At 38.7% G+C, this 15428-nt stretch overlaps 1 protein-coding gene across 1 annotated transcript in view; it reads left to right on the top strand.

Moving 5' to 3' along the window:
* The window catches only part of LOC120535787 (neurogenic locus notch homolog protein 1-like), a 45899-nt gene extending 32366 nt beyond the window's left edge, over window positions 1–13533 (top strand). The window contains exons 18-34 of the mRNA XM_039763855.1: window positions 47–275; window positions 616–817; window positions 1219–1372; window positions 2140–2324; window positions 2784–2916; window positions 3408–3665; window positions 3747–3859; window positions 4107–4678; window positions 4869–5294; window positions 5463–5608; window positions 6702–6918; window positions 7099–7189; window positions 7368–7530; window positions 7866–8164; window positions 8340–8487; window positions 8795–8892; window positions 9130–13533. Coding sequence (XP_039619789.1) covers window positions 47–275; window positions 616–817; window positions 1219–1372; window positions 2140–2324; window positions 2784–2916; window positions 3408–3665; window positions 3747–3859; window positions 4107–4678; window positions 4869–5294; window positions 5463–5608; window positions 6702–6918; window positions 7099–7189; window positions 7368–7530; window positions 7866–8164; window positions 8340–8487; window positions 8795–8892; window positions 9130–10557 — 4862 coding nt within the window. The 3' untranslated portion in view covers window positions 10558–13533. The remainder of the gene's footprint in view (window positions 1–46; window positions 276–615; window positions 818–1218; window positions 1373–2139; window positions 2325–2783; window positions 2917–3407; window positions 3666–3746; window positions 3860–4106; window positions 4679–4868; window positions 5295–5462; window positions 5609–6701; window positions 6919–7098; window positions 7190–7367; window positions 7531–7865; window positions 8165–8339; window positions 8488–8794; window positions 8893–9129) is intronic.
* The last annotated feature ends 1895 nt before the right edge of the window (window positions 13534–15428 follow it).

Below are 15428 nucleotides of genomic sequence, written 5' to 3'. Positions count from 1 at the left end.
GTCCATTTTAAACATTTATATTTATAGAAATTTTTATTACATTTAGATCCTTGCAGTAATGGTGGCTCATGTTCAGATGGCATCAACACGTTTGTATGTACCTGCCTTCTGGGATTTCGTGGATTGAAATGTGAAGAGGATATCAATGAATGTGACAGCAATCCTTGCAAAAATGGAGCCAACTGCACTGACTGTGTGAACAGCTATACTTGCACTTGCCCACCGGGCTTCAGTGGAATACACTGTGAGAACAACACCCAAGACTGCACTGAAAGGTAATCCTTAAGAAGAATATCACGTGCTGCCAGAAATGGAAGGTGAAGGAGTGTTTCAGTCAGGCTGATTATTTGTGTTTTATATTGACAAGATTTTAGTGGTTGGGGTTTCTTACTTTATACAGTCACCTCCCTGTTAGTGCAACCATTGTCTTCAGAAAGCTCACACAATTCTCCAAGTGTAAGACAATCCTTTTCTAAGTTTCCTTTGTAAAAACTTTCCACAGTTCAGTATTTCTGTTTGTCTTTAGTTTACAAACCATCACTAATAGCAACAGGGAAAAAATACTGTGATATTTTTTTAACAAAATCTTTAACTCTTTGTCATTTCAATCTGCAGCTCTTGCTTCAATGGAGGCACATGTTTGGATGGCATCAATACATTTACCTGCTTATGCCCACCTGGCTTCACAGGAAGCTACTGCCAACATGATATCAATGAATGTGACTCAAAGCCTTGCCTAAATGGTGGCACCTGTCAGGACAGTTATGGCACATACAAGTGTACCTGCCCTCATGGATACACAGGAATAAACTGCCAGGTAACTACAGCATTCTCTGAGCTGACATTCACTTCCTGAATTCTAATAAAATTTTGTAGATAAACATATATTGAATGTTAACACTTAAATATACTAATTGAAAACTGTCTGAAGTGGCTTATATGCCTGCATGCCTTACTTGAGCTAAAAACACATTTATATTTAGTCTATTAATAGAAGCAAAGGGCTATTTTAGCATACAAGAATTTTAGTATGAGAATAGAATGGGTAAACCAACTTTTTGTATTTATTTAAGAGCATTCTAGGTGGTGCTTATTTGTGCATTTGCAGTGGTTATGCCCAAATATACAGTATATTTATTAGACAGAGGCCACTCTTGTTTAAGTAATAGTCTCATTTCAGAACAGCCTCTTCATAAAAGGCTTTTTATTTCATTTCAGAATCTTGTACGTTGGTGTGACTCCTCCCCATGCAAGAACGGAGGCACATGTTGGCAGACAAACACTTCCTATAGCTGCCAATGCAAAAGTGGCTGGACTGGACTCTATTGTGATGTTCCAAGCGTCTCCTGTGAGGTAGCAGCCCGTCAACAAGGTATCTGTACCATTTAATTTGATTATCACGATTGGTCTGCAGAATATGCATTTACATTTATATTTATGTATATATACTATAAATGCTGTGTTGAAGCTGTCACCTCAATTGAAATACTTGAAATATCAATTTTTAAAATCATGTTACCTCATAATACACTTCTGCTGTAGTCACCATTTTACCATACATTCAGTTTGTGACATAAATAGTTAGTTGTACTTAGTAAACTGTATTTTAAAGGAAAAATCAGAATTCACTGCATCAGTCATGTTCTTGATGCAGCATTTTGCAATATTTCTTTATTCATGAAAGAGAAACTAAGTTTAACTCTCAGCCAGTTAATTCAGTGAGCTCCAGAGCAGGAGCACTTCGTATTTTCACATCTGTTTACATTACATTTGTATATTCATTTACCTGTCATTTGTGTATATAATTTCCTGACTTGCGTTTAATATATTGTAGCATAGTGTAGCTAGTTCACTGTACTCTTGTAATACAGTTGGCATTCATTTAGTTTCTTTTACTTACAATCCTTACCAATCATCAGCTGCTTGAGCCCTGGTAAATGCTACTTTCAGCTTGTCTTTTCATTAAAATATTTGACAGTGTCAAAACATCTTATTTTATTCAACAATTTTACTTGTTTTTTATTTACTTGTACATTTTTTTAATTGGGATTCATGAAAGCTAATATTTCAAATATGAAGCACTGAACCAATACAAATATATTAAAAGATATAAATATTGTATTTTTGTTTACATTTTAGGCACAGATTTGGCACACTTATGCAGAAATTCAGGCCTTTGTGTGAATGCAGGAAATACTCATTACTGCCAGTGTCAAGCTGGTTATACAGGCAGTTACTGTGAGGCCCAAGTAGATGAGTGCATCCCCAATCCCTGTCAGAATGGTGCCACCTGTACTGACTACTTGGGAGGTTACTCCTGTGAGGTGAGTCTTCTTCTGTTGTGGAGAGTTAATGGTGCTACTTATTTTCGATTGTGAAATAAGTTAAGTAGTAGAAGTTGGTTGCCTTTTATGAAGATTAATGTGAGCTGTAAAAGTGTTTAATTTCTGCCCTGGAATATCACTACTTAACATTGTAAATTGTTTTACTTTTTTTCCTACTTCTGTTTAAAGGAAGGTAAATGTCCTTAGCGTTCAGTGCACTGTTAGCAACAACAGCATACAGTATTTTTTTTTTTATTTTTTAAAGCCTGTGTACTATATAAAATGGAATGTTCAGGTTCCTTTTTTTGAAAGAAATATTTCCTCTTTAACGACAGTGAAGGGGCAAAAGCCTCGTGTTGCAAAAATTGGAAGTGTTAAATATGTAAAAGTAAATAAAAGGCCCATTTTTCCAGCAATAAACCAGATTTTCACAAATACTGTTTTTTTTTTTTTTTCCAGTGTGTACCAGGATATCAGGGAATGAACTGTTCAGATGAAATCAATGAGTGCCTTTCACAGCCTTGCCAGAATGGTGGGACTTGCATAGATCTGATCAACACTTACAAGTGTTCATGTCCTCGAGGAACACAAGGTATGCTTTTAGTCATTGAACAACTGATTGATCAACAGCCTTTAGTTTTCCAATTACACATACAAAAATATATTGAGGTAATACAGTGGTAACACTGCTGCCTTGAAGTACTGTGATTAGGTTCGCATCCCAGGTCCTCCCTGCACAGAGTTTGCAAGTTCTCCTTGTTTCTGCATAGGTTTCCTTTGAGTGCCCTGGGTTTCTCCCACAGTCCAATTATGCGCAGATTAGATGGATTGATGGAGCTAAATTGGCCCTAGTGGGTGTGTGGTGTGTGTGAGTGTGTACCCCTACAATGGACTGGCACCCTGTCCAGGGGATTGTTCTTACCTTATGCCCTTTGCTTGCTGGGATAGGCTCCAGCCCTCTGTGTCCCTGCTCAGGATTAAGCAGGCTTAGGTAATGAGATGGTATGGTGTACATACAGTAAGATATCTTTTTGTCTGTTTCTTGTTGCCATTTTTCCAAGAATTTTGTTTACTTTTCACTAGGTGTACATTGTGAAATTAATGTTGATGACTGCAATCCTTCTGTGGATCCCATCACGCAAGAACCAAAGTGTTTTAATGGTGGAAAATGTGTCGACAAGGTTGGTGGATACCAATGTATCTGTCAGGCTGGATTTGTGGGAGAGCGCTGTGAAGGTGATGTCAATGAATGCTTGTCAAATCCATGTGACCCAAGAGGCACTCAGAACTGCATACAGCTAATAAACAGCTATCGGTGTGAGTGCCGCACTGGTTATACTGGTGAGTGACAGATACAAACATTACAGTATGTTATAGAGTTGAAAACATTTTGTGTTTCTAAAGCAATGTTATATCTAACAGGAAGGCGTTGTGATGCAGTTTTTGATGGCTGCAAGGGAAAGCCGTGCCAAAATGGAGGGACATGTGCAGTGGCCAGTAACACACCTCATGGATTCATCTGTAGATGCCTTCCAGTAAGTTGAATTTAGAAAAAACACAGTAGACCTAACACGTAAATCCTGTTAAGTGGCTGAACATGGAGGTATAGCTGGATAATCATCTTGTGAAAAGGGTTGAGACAGACTTGAGAACAGGCTCACAGATTTTACATTTGTTCTACGGCACTATAGATTACAGTTGCAAAACATCCATATAATGATGAGTGAAGTTGTACAGTTATCACAAAAGCATTTATATGTATTCTCAACTCTTCCCTTTCAGGGCTTTGAAGGGTCTGCATGTGAATATGATTCCCGATTCTGTGGAAGTCTTCAGTGTCGAAATGGAGGAACCTGTATGTTGGTTTCAAAAAGTCCTAAGTGTTTGTGCCCAGCAGCCTTTACTGGCACTGAATGCCAGTATCCAGTCAATAGTCCCTGCAACTCTAACCCATGTTACAATGGAGGAACTTGCAAGCCTTCTGCAGAATCTCCTTTCTACCAGTGTGAGTGTCCCACCAAATTCAATGGAATCTCTTGCCACATACTGGACCACACTTTCACAGGTGGAATAGGTCAAAATATCACACCACCTCCTGAGATCACAGAGCGATGTGAGAACCTAGAATGTGAGAACCGCAAGAACAACAAGATTTGTGATAGCCTGTGCAACAACCATGCATGTGGCTGGGATGGGGGTGACTGTTCCCTTAATTTCAATGATCCATGGAAGAACTGCACTCAGTCCCTGCAGTGCTGGCGCTACTTCAATGATGGAAAATGTGACACACAATGCAACAACCCTGGCTGTCTCTATGATGGCTTTGATTGTCAAAATGTGGATGGGCAGTGCAAGTAAGTATCATTGCTTTCTATATACAGATGCATGTCCTTGGATAATTTAGCAAAGATTAAACTTAGTTTTTTGTTTTCTCTTGAAAACTACCTTTGTTAACATATATTAAATCATAAATAAGCTCCGCATTTTATGCATCTTGAAGGGTTATATTCCCTCATAACTGCATCTCTTTTCTTCTCCCTTTAGCCCTTTATACGATCAATACTGTAAAGATCACTATGCTGATGGACACTGTGATCAAGGTTGCAATAATCCAGAGTGTGAATGGGATGGCCTTGACTGTGCCAATATGCCAGAAAAATTGGCAGAAGGCCGGCTAGTGCTAGTGGTGCACATCTTACCTGAACAGCTGAAGAACAATTCGTTTGGCTTCCTCAGAGAGCTCAGTAGGGTACTTCACACCAATGTTGTCTTCCGCAAAGATGAGAAAAGCGAGTACATGATATACCCATACTACGGCAGTGAACAGGAGCTCAAAAAACATAATATCAAGAGATCAACAGGCAGCTGGAGTGACTTCTCCAGTAATGTCTTTACCAAGATGAAGACATCTATGTACTCAGCTATAAACTCCAGAAAACGTAGAGAGCTGGATGCCATGCAAATTAAAGGGTTAGTTCCAAATGAAAAACAAATACAGCATATAAATAATAAATAGTACTTTTACATTTTCAAACATTTAGACAAAGTGTTGAAAAAGGAATTTTCATAAATTATATTTAAAAGAAGAAGGTCACATCTAGTAATGCAACACTTAAAACCCTTTGTTTCATCTTTCAGCTCTGTTGTACATTTGGAGATTGACAACCGACAGTGTTACCAACAATCAACAGAATGTTTCCAGAGTGCAACAGATGTGGCTGCTTTCCTTGGTGCTCTTGCCTCCAGTGGAAATTTGAATATGCCTTATGTTAAATCTGTCACAAGTAAGACATTTTTAATAAATTAGATAAATGTGAGGTCAAAGGTTGTTGTCCTTCGCTGTAAGTTGTAGTGGGCCATCATTAATTAGTCATTTATGTTACATCTTGACATTTCCCCCTGCTCTTACAAAGGAGTGGGATTTCTTCTGTTTTTTTTTTTTTGCTAATATGTGGTACATTTTATGTAGCAGATGTAATGTCAGTAGATACATGGTCTTTACATAAAGACAAATGGGAAAAGGCTGTATGCATTTAAATGTGGCACCAATAACCAAACACAATGTGCTTTCCCTTTAATTGTCCGTTCACCCTTTTTATGCCCATCCCTCTATCCGTCCATCTTCCTAACCCACTTATCCAAGACGGAGGACAGCTGGAGTCTATCCCAGCAACCATAGGGCACAAGGCAGTAGGAACACCTGGACAGGACACCAGTTTGTTTTATAAAGCACATTCATAAACAAAATAAGAAAATAAGCATTGAGATATAAAAAGCCTTTTGAGGCTTTCTTTATATACTAGTCTTGTTGTTTAAAATTGTTCAGGCTACAAAATGGTTAATTGCGCTCAGTCCTAACCCCTCCTTCAGTAAAAGGGGATGTTGCTACCTCAGCCTTGTTGAATGTAATACCAGGACTTAATATATCCCAAAGGGTTTAGGTTGTGAGAGTTTATCATTTCAAAATCGTTAGCAAAAAAAAAAAAAATTGATCGGGAGTGTGCTAGAAGTTGCGAGTCTTTGTTATCTTGAAAATCCTAATAAATCCTTCGTCTTTACAGCTTAAAGCATGTGCAGTAATTTGAAGTTCATTAATCCCTTTTTTCTTAAAGAAAAAATTGTGAAGTTGTCTCTCGGTGCTCTTGACTGAAAGAGACTGGGGATTTTTTCCCCCCTCTCCCATCAAAATGGTTAGCAATTCTGATTATTAGCGAATGAAACAACCTTGTTTTACAAATTATTAGCCTGCTCCCTGCTTTCAGTATACAAATATAATTGCCTAGTGCAGATTCCTCTTGGCTCTTGCTCCAGAGGTGATGCATGTGGTGGATATTCCCAACTCCGAATAAGAAATGTGCCTTTTTTCACTTGCTGCAGGTGAGACAGATTTTAAGACGAAGACACCTGAGCTGTACCCTATGTATGTGGTGGTGGCAGCACTTGTGCTATTAGCATTTATTGGCATTGGGGTCTTAGTCTCCCGAAAACGCAGGAGAGAGCATGGACAACTGTGGTTTCCCGAGGGCTTCAAAGTGACAGAACCAAGCAAGAAGCAGCGACGTGAGCCTGTTGGGGAGGACTCTGTTGGCTTAAAGTAAGTACACCTTGTCTTTCTGCTTTTTACATTTTAATGAGAATTAAATTGCTTTTAAACATAGATTCAACCTTGAATATTTCAAGTTTCACCCTTTTAATTAACATTATTTTTATCCTTGGAAATACTGATAAAGAATGTTTACTTACACATATTCTTATTTTTTTATTGTTTAAACAGGCCGTTGAAAAACTCTCTGGACATGTCCTTAATGGATGATAATCAAAATGAATGGGGTGATGAGGAGCCATCCGACACCAAACGATTCCGGGTAAAGACTTTCAAATTAAATTCAGTTATTAAAACTATCCTTGCCTAAAGCAGCCTTTCATGTGCTTTGATGTTAATGGCTTGACTTGTTTATTTTGTAATTGTGTTCATATTTGCCTGGCAGTTTTAACTGAAGATTTGTTTCAAATTTGTTCATGGCATTTTTTTAATTTTGCCAGTTTGAAGAACAAGCAATGTTAGACTTTGATGATCAAACAGATCACAGGCAATGGACACAACAACACTTAGACGCAGCTGATCTTCGTGTGCCGTCCATGGCTCCTACCCCACCACAGGGGGAAATTGACAATGACTGTATGGATGTGAATGTTAGGGGACCAGGTATGTGTGACTTCTAATTAATATATCCTATGCAACATGTAGATTTCTCTATTAGGCTGTTATGCTTAATAGCAGAGTATAGCATCTTGATGAGTTTTAATCTTAAGGGAGCTAATAAACTCACAAATGTTCCAGTTTTCTGCTCCTCGATGTTTTCTTCAGATGTGAATTTTAGCCATTTGTCTGACCACTATTGACCTTCCTTTTTAACAAGCAAGTGGATCAAGTAAAAATCACTCACTGTGGATTGTAGCATATCACACTAAGAAGCTTTTGTACTTGGAATATTACTGAATTGTTCTCCCATCATGTTCTTGGGAATGCTTTCCCTTTAGATGGCTTTACTCCACTCATGATAGCATCATGTAGTGGTGGAGGACTGGAGACTGGAAATAGTGAGGAAGAAGAAGATGCCTCTGCCAACGTCATTTCAGATTTCATCTACCAAGGCGCAAATCTTCACAACCAGACAGATCGCACAGGAGAGACAGCACTACATCTGGCAGCAAGATATGCCCGTTCTGATGCAGCCAAGCGCCTCCTGGAAGCCAGTGCAGATGCAAACATCCAGGATAACATGGGGCGCACACCATTGCATGCTGCCGTGGCAGCTGATGCTCAGGGAGTTTTTCAGGTAATATTGTTTGTTAGAACAAGCTGATGATCTTTTAGTTAAATGAACTTGTCTACCACTGAAGAATCTTTTCAATCTTTCCATTGAAGAATCTGTTTTATTTTGAAAATTTTTCAATTTAATATCAATACAATCTTCCTTCATTTGCTGCACTACATTATTTTAATCCTTACAGATTCTAATAAGAAACCGAGCCACAGACTTGGATGCTCGCATGCATGATGGGACCACTCCACTGATTCTGGCAGCTCGCCTTGCAGTGGAAGGCATGGTGGAGGAGCTCATTAACTGCCACGCAGATGTTAATGCGATTGATGACTTTGGTAAGTTAACTGGAATTGACTGACTTATTTATGTTATGTTGGAGGCAGTGAAGTCTAGCAGGCAAGGAATTAGATTCCAGGTTACTGGTTCATTTCCCATCTGCCATTCACCATATGACCTGGAGATAACTACTTAACCTGCCTATGCTTGAACCATATATATTTATGTGGGAATAGTCCTGCTATCTATCTGCAAGATCCTTGGGATGGTGTTTCCAGTAGAAAGGTACTATGTAAAATGCAGGTTGCTTGCTAATTCCATGGCGTTGCTTTCCCTCAGTAATAATATGTATCTGTTATTTTCTAGGCAAATCTGCTCTGCATTGGGCAGCAGCTGTGAACAATGTGGAGGCTGCAGTTGTGCTGCTGAAGAACGGGGCCAATAAGGATATGCAGAACAATAAGGTAGGAGCACACAGAGTAAAAATTTGAGGATTAGACACGAATTGCTAACAATCTGTATTTATAAACTGTTTCAATTGTGAATTATGCAATGCTATGTTATTATAGAGGAACTGAACATTGACATCTATTCATAACCAAACATAAAGGGCAAATTTTACATAAAAATGTTTTATTTTTCTTATTTGTCATTCAGTATAGCAAATGTTTGATTGATTTCTTTCTCTTCAATGTTTAAAGGAGGAAACACCATTGTTCCTTGCAGCTAGAGAAGGCAGCTATGAGACAGCAAAAGTCTTGTTAGATCACTTTGCCAACAGGGAAATTACTGACCACATGGACCGTCTGCCAAGGGACATTGCCCAGGAACGTATGCACCATGATATTGTGCGATTACTGGATGAATACAATTTAGTCAGGAGCCCTCCACTGCACAATGGGTCTATTGGGGCAACGCTCTCACCGCCTCTTTGCTCCCCGAACAGTTACCTTGGGAACTTGAAACCTGCAGTTCAGAGCAAGAAAGCCAGAAAGCCAAGTGCCAAGGGAATGAGCTGCAATGGAAAAGAGGCCAAAGATGTCAAAGCACGGAGGAAGAAGTCCCAAGACGGGAAGGGAAACCTGCTTGACAGTTCAGCTGTGCTCTCTCCAGTAGATTCCCTTGAATCTCCTCATGGCTACTTGTCAGATGTGGCATCACCTCCAATGATGACATCTCCTTTTCAACAGTCCCCTTCAATACCCCTCAACCATATGCAGAGTATATCAGATGCTCACATTGGAGTAAACCACCTGGGTATGACCGGAAAGCAAGATATTTCAATAGGTGGTGCCAACAGAATGCCATTTGAGTCAGTACCACCTCGTCTGTCTCATTTACCAGTGTCCAGTCCAAACAGCACAGTTCCACAGCACAATGGCTCTATGTCCTTCACCATGAGTGGAGCTCCAGGTGTGAATGGTCAGTGTGACTGGCTATCCAGAATACAGGCAACTATGGGGCAAAACCAGTTTAATCCAATGAGAAATACCAGTCAGGGCAGCATTCATCAGAGTAACCAGGCTCTTCAGCATGGCATGATGACCACTTTGCATAACGGATTACCAACAACTACCCTTTCTCAGATGATGAGCTACCAGGGAATGCAAAACACAAGGCTCACTAGTCAAACACACCTAATCCAGGCTCAGCAAATGCAGCAGGTGCAAAACCAGCAGAACCTCCAGCTCCAGCAGCAACAAACCATGCACCCGCAACTGCAACACCAAAATTCTAACAGTGCTACCAGCAGTCATGCACTGAGCCAGAGCTTCATTGGGGGTGACTTAAACCAGCCTGATCTGCAGCTTTCAGGAAACACCTTGCCCATTCACACTATTCTGCCACAAGAGCCCCAGATCTTGCCCTCCTCCATTACCCAGCCAATTGCAACCACCCAGTTTTTGACTCCCCCTTCACAGCACAGCTACTCTTCACCACTGGACAATACTCCAAACCACCAGCTCCAAGTGCCAGATCACCCCTTTCTGACCCCATCCCCAGAATCACCTGACCAATGGTCTAGCTCTTCTCCACATTCCAATATGTCAGACTGGTCAGAAGGCATCTCCAGCCCTCCAACCAGTATGCAGTCTCAAATTTCCCACATTCCAGATCAATTTAAGTGAAGCAGCTTGGCTTTGCTTATCCTGAAAACACCGTGGCCCACAGTGGGCTGCTGGGATTTTGTATTTCTATATATTATATAGAAGCACTCTTAAAAGACTGAAGGATTTTTTATATATCAAAAGAAGAGTAATGTTCTGATCATTTTTGTATTTATTTATGGGCTTCCATGTGGCATAAGATCACTGCCTTGTTATTTATACTTTTATTTGTTGTCTGTTTTTATAAGAAGAATAATGACACTCCAAGAGTTGGACTAGAGTTTTTATATCCTTGGAGAAGAAAAGCAGATGGGGCTTTTTTTCTTTTCATTTTCTATTGCTTTTGTAAATATGGATGCTAAAACTGTCATCTGAGTTGTGAACAAAGATTCATGATCTAATCACTGGTTTCTTTTTGAATATGCAAGTAATGCCCCTTATTTGGAAGTGTGGGGGAAAGCCACGTTTTTTATCAGCAGAAGTCTTACTCATAAGCTACAGTTTAGGACACCTGTCATAAATACTTGTTTAACATGTCAGTATTATTTCTGTGCTTCTTTAACTTAACAAAAATTAGGTATTTTGTTACCTGATCAAATCAGGATGTGTAAGCTGAAGTTCCAAGGTTGGTGAATGCTTTTGACAAAATTGTATGATGATTTTGAAATCTTTACTGTTGTTCAGCTCTAGGCCAGAAGAGCCAGCCCCCTATCACTTATTGGACTGTTTCAGTGGCCTAAAGCCAAGAAAGGAGTGTGTACATATATACGTTTCCAAAATTGTTTGGGCACCTGTGGCACTTCATTTTATATTCAAGTTTATTGTCGTGTATGATAAATGGATAGAAACTGTCCCTGGATCTCCTGATCCAAGTACCAGTGGTCCCATACTGTTTACCAGATGGAAGGAGTGAGAAAAGTGGCTTAGTGGGATGGCTGATGTGTTTAATACAGTTTGCCTTTCTAATACAATGAATATTGTATATGTCCTGAACAGAAAGCAGGCTTTTGGTATATTCTATGCTGTCTTCACCGCCCTCTACAGTGTTTTACATTCTTCAGCCAAGCAGGGGCCATACCAGAATGTGATGCACCAATCTACTACACATCTGTAAACGTTAGGAAGACCAAATGGAGAAGTCTGAGAAAGTAGAGGCATGGGCACGCCCTTTTGACAAGAACCAAGATATGATGTGCCCACTTCACTTGATCAGTAATGGTCACTCCCAGGAAATGTAAAGCTCACTGCCTCCACAGCATCCCCTCCAGTCTAGATGGGAGTGTAGTCTTATATACTGTAGCAGCTGGGACAGAATGAAGGTGGAAACTTGGCTACCATGATGTATGAAAAACTTGGATACCACAAAATTACTATATGTGAATGTAGTTTATACTTTCTGTATGCTTCCATGAAAGCCTTACACCCATTATTATATGCCACCTGAAGAGGCAATAGGCCATCGGATCATAATAGCCAGGGGGTGGATTTGTATCTATTACTACTGCATCTTACTAATAGACAGCAATACTTTATATTTAAAATACAGCAACAGTGGCAGGTATATCAGTGTGTACATATGAGTTTTTATAACAAATAAGCAGGATTTTGTTTAAAAAATCTGTTTTTATTACAGAGTCTTAAACATATCTTTAATGGGAGGTGTCACAATTTTCAAAGAGAAAGTGGTTGACATTATGCGTATATATTTTATAGCAGCCAGATTTATATGTGATATTTATTTTAAAAAAAAAACTATATATATTAATTATTTTTAAACATTAAGGGGTGCTCATAGATTGTGCTATGTAATTTTTTTTGTTGAAAAGTAGTAAACCATGAAGGAATTTGAATCTGACAAGTTTTACAAGTTTATCTATCTGCCCTTACCTTGTGAGGACAAATTCCTTGGTCCTCAATATTATAATTTAATGTGTCTTTAATTATTTTTATGTCCTAGCTAACTAGTTCATCTCCAGTGTGCTCCTGTGAGTGTGCTAGTGTCTAGCATGTCTTCAGCTCTATTGATGTTGATATGTGTTTTTATTTATTTTGTGGCAATATGATTCAGAAAACCATTTTTTAAATGTTACCTCCTAAAATTGTCCGTATCAATTAAATTAATTCAAAAGGTAACGAGACACTTTACAAGATTTTTTCCACCAATAGGAGTCTGCTAATTCGAATTTTCAATGGCTGCAGTTTATTTTGTTTGTGCCCTCACCGAGGTAATTTTTAAAGTACAGTGACCGGCTCTTGGGCGCTTCTGTCTTTGTTCTAGATGTGATACGTAGCTAGAAAATTAGTTGGGACTTTGAATGTAAATATACATTTTTATTTTAACCTTCTATGTAAAATTGTCTTAAGTTGAAAATAAGCTTATTTATTTTGATATAGATTCACCTGCATCTCATGAGTGTTTTTAGAACATTTTTTTATCTTAATTACTGTCCACATCCTCTTGCAATATTGTGACACCCCTGTTATTTCTGCTGATAAGCAGAATGGGCTCTTAACTGTTCTGTTTTATAAACTAGCCTGTAGTTTACAAAGGAAAAAGAGTGATCTTACCTGCAAAGTTCTAGTTTGCAAAAAAAAAAAAAATACTTAAAAAAAAAAACTATTTTCTGTTAACTGATTTGTAAACATTTGTTGCTATAATAAATGATGCTGTTCAGCATTTGTTCTTTACTACAATATGATTTGTTTATTTTTCAATCTTTTTTACCTAACAAATAAAGTGTAGATGGGCACAAAAAGATAGCTGGCTGACAAATCTCAACTAAGTGAGTAAATTCAAGATACGATGTTTTATTATAATTTTTAAATACTTTTAACTAAATGTTGTCATGTTTCTCCCATAAGGAGATGATCAGCTTTATTAGCCATGTGTCCAGATCTGGATTGAGAGAAAGTGTGTTGTTGTTGGCACTTGTTTTTAATTTTTGGGAAAATTGACACTCCATTTTAATCTCAATTACATTTTAGTCAAAAATTCAATAATAGCTCATTGTGGTAATTGCATTTTAACCGTTACTCAGTGTTTAAGGTGTTGAAATGGAGATTATAATGTTGCAGATGGCACGAAGGTGCAGTTATTACTGCTGCTATCTGAATTTACTGCTGGCCTGGTCACTCTCTTTGTTGCTTGGCTACATTGGTGACCTCTTATTTTTTAAATATAAATGTTTAAGGCTTATTGCCATTTGTAAATGTGTGAGAGTGTGTGTTTGCCTTACAGTAAACCCGTATTCATTCAAGGCTGCATTTCAGCCCATATGAGTATCAGAAAATGGATTGATGGATGATCATGTTAGGTTGCACCACAAGCTAAATTAGTTTACTGGCTAAATGAATGTTCAGTCTGTCCCTGAGCAAGAAACAAAAATTCCGCTGTCTTGATAAGCATGCATAGAATAAATTTTCTTTGACTAAGCAAAATCCTGATAAAGACAATAATGATCCTAGAAACCTAAAAGACACATGCTTTTTATTTTTAATTGTCGATTTCTTTATTTTATTTTACTTTTTTACAAAGCAAAATAAGCATGCTTATATATAAAATAAAACTGAGGCTATTAACAAAAGAATGGTATTTGATTTTTCATATAAAGATGCAAAACAAAAAAGCAACACATTGCCATATTAAGTTATTTCATTAAACAAGGCATCAATCAAATGCACATGTAAAAAAAAAATAAAAGGTGCAAATGTCCTCCCAAGTCCCCACCCAAAATAATAAGTTGATCAAAATGGATATGTTTAGTTATACAAATTAAGCAAAATGGCACAGCTGAGTTATTTCTCAAGTTGGACTCCACCACTATTGCTACCACTTTCTCATTTTCTCCCTCTCAGTCCCTGCCTTTTCCTCCTGCTGTCTTCCCACTTTCAGTAGCAGTAGGTTCACCTGCATAAAACAGCTTGGCACCTCCCCAACTCCCAGTCACTTTATGCCAAAAAAAAAAACACTTTTAGGGTCCTGTTTTTTGTTTTTAGCTACTGGGGCAAGAGGCTATGCCTCCCCATGGAGACCCTAAGTGTCTCTGCATCCCTTAAGTTGAGATTCAGATAACTTTGACATCGTGCACCTTAAAAGGCCAACATGATTCTGATGTTTCCAGTTAAATGCCCTACGCTGTTACCAAACAGAAAGCATTATGTTGAGTAATCTTCTTCAAGTTCTCCTAAACTTTACTCTAAAAACCACAACATGATTTCAAGCCTCTCAGCTTGAGACCAGTTCTCGCTGCTGTCCTTGCTTTCACTGCACTTTGCATATCTGCTACATGTTTTAGGGCTTACGTGCCGCCTGGTGATGATGTCCTATTCATATTGGTATGAATATTGGCACTTTTCATTCCCAATGTGGACCTTCCTGTCTCATAAGACTATGCTCTGCCTGTCTTGGTACAAAGTGTAACCCTTTTCTGGGTGAACTGGCCTTTATGAATTGTTCTCTCTCACACAACACTTTCCACCTCCTTCAGATGACAGAATGTGATAGAAAAAACTTACAAGTCAGGTCACCATGTGTGAAACAAAAGCAGTGTCTCTGTTCAGCATGAGACTAGTTTGTCCTGGAACAACAAACATCTGCGCCGGCCCCAAAGGTTCAACAGCCGTTTTCTCCATATGAACAGCCTTGTCCTTCTCGCCTAGCAGCCAGCAATGTTCTTCACTGTCACCATGATAAAGCCAAATCAATGTCGTTCTGTCATAGCAAGCCTCAGTGCTGCGACTCGGTCATTAAAGGTGTGATATTAACGGACACATGCTGTGACTGTCTGTGACATTCTGTGATTTACTTTAAGATTACATGAACAAAGTGTGAAATTGATTAATGATGGCCTCCCACATGCTATCAGTCCCAAGAACAGGCTGATAAAAAACAA

This window comes from Polypterus senegalus, chromosome 9 (assembly GCF_016835505.1).
Source record: "Polypterus senegalus isolate Bchr_013 chromosome 9, ASM1683550v1, whole genome shotgun sequence".
Taxonomy (NCBI): Eukaryota; Metazoa; Chordata; class Cladistia; order Polypteriformes; family Polypteridae; genus Polypterus; species Polypterus senegalus.
This window is presented reverse-complemented; position numbering and strand designations above follow the sequence as displayed.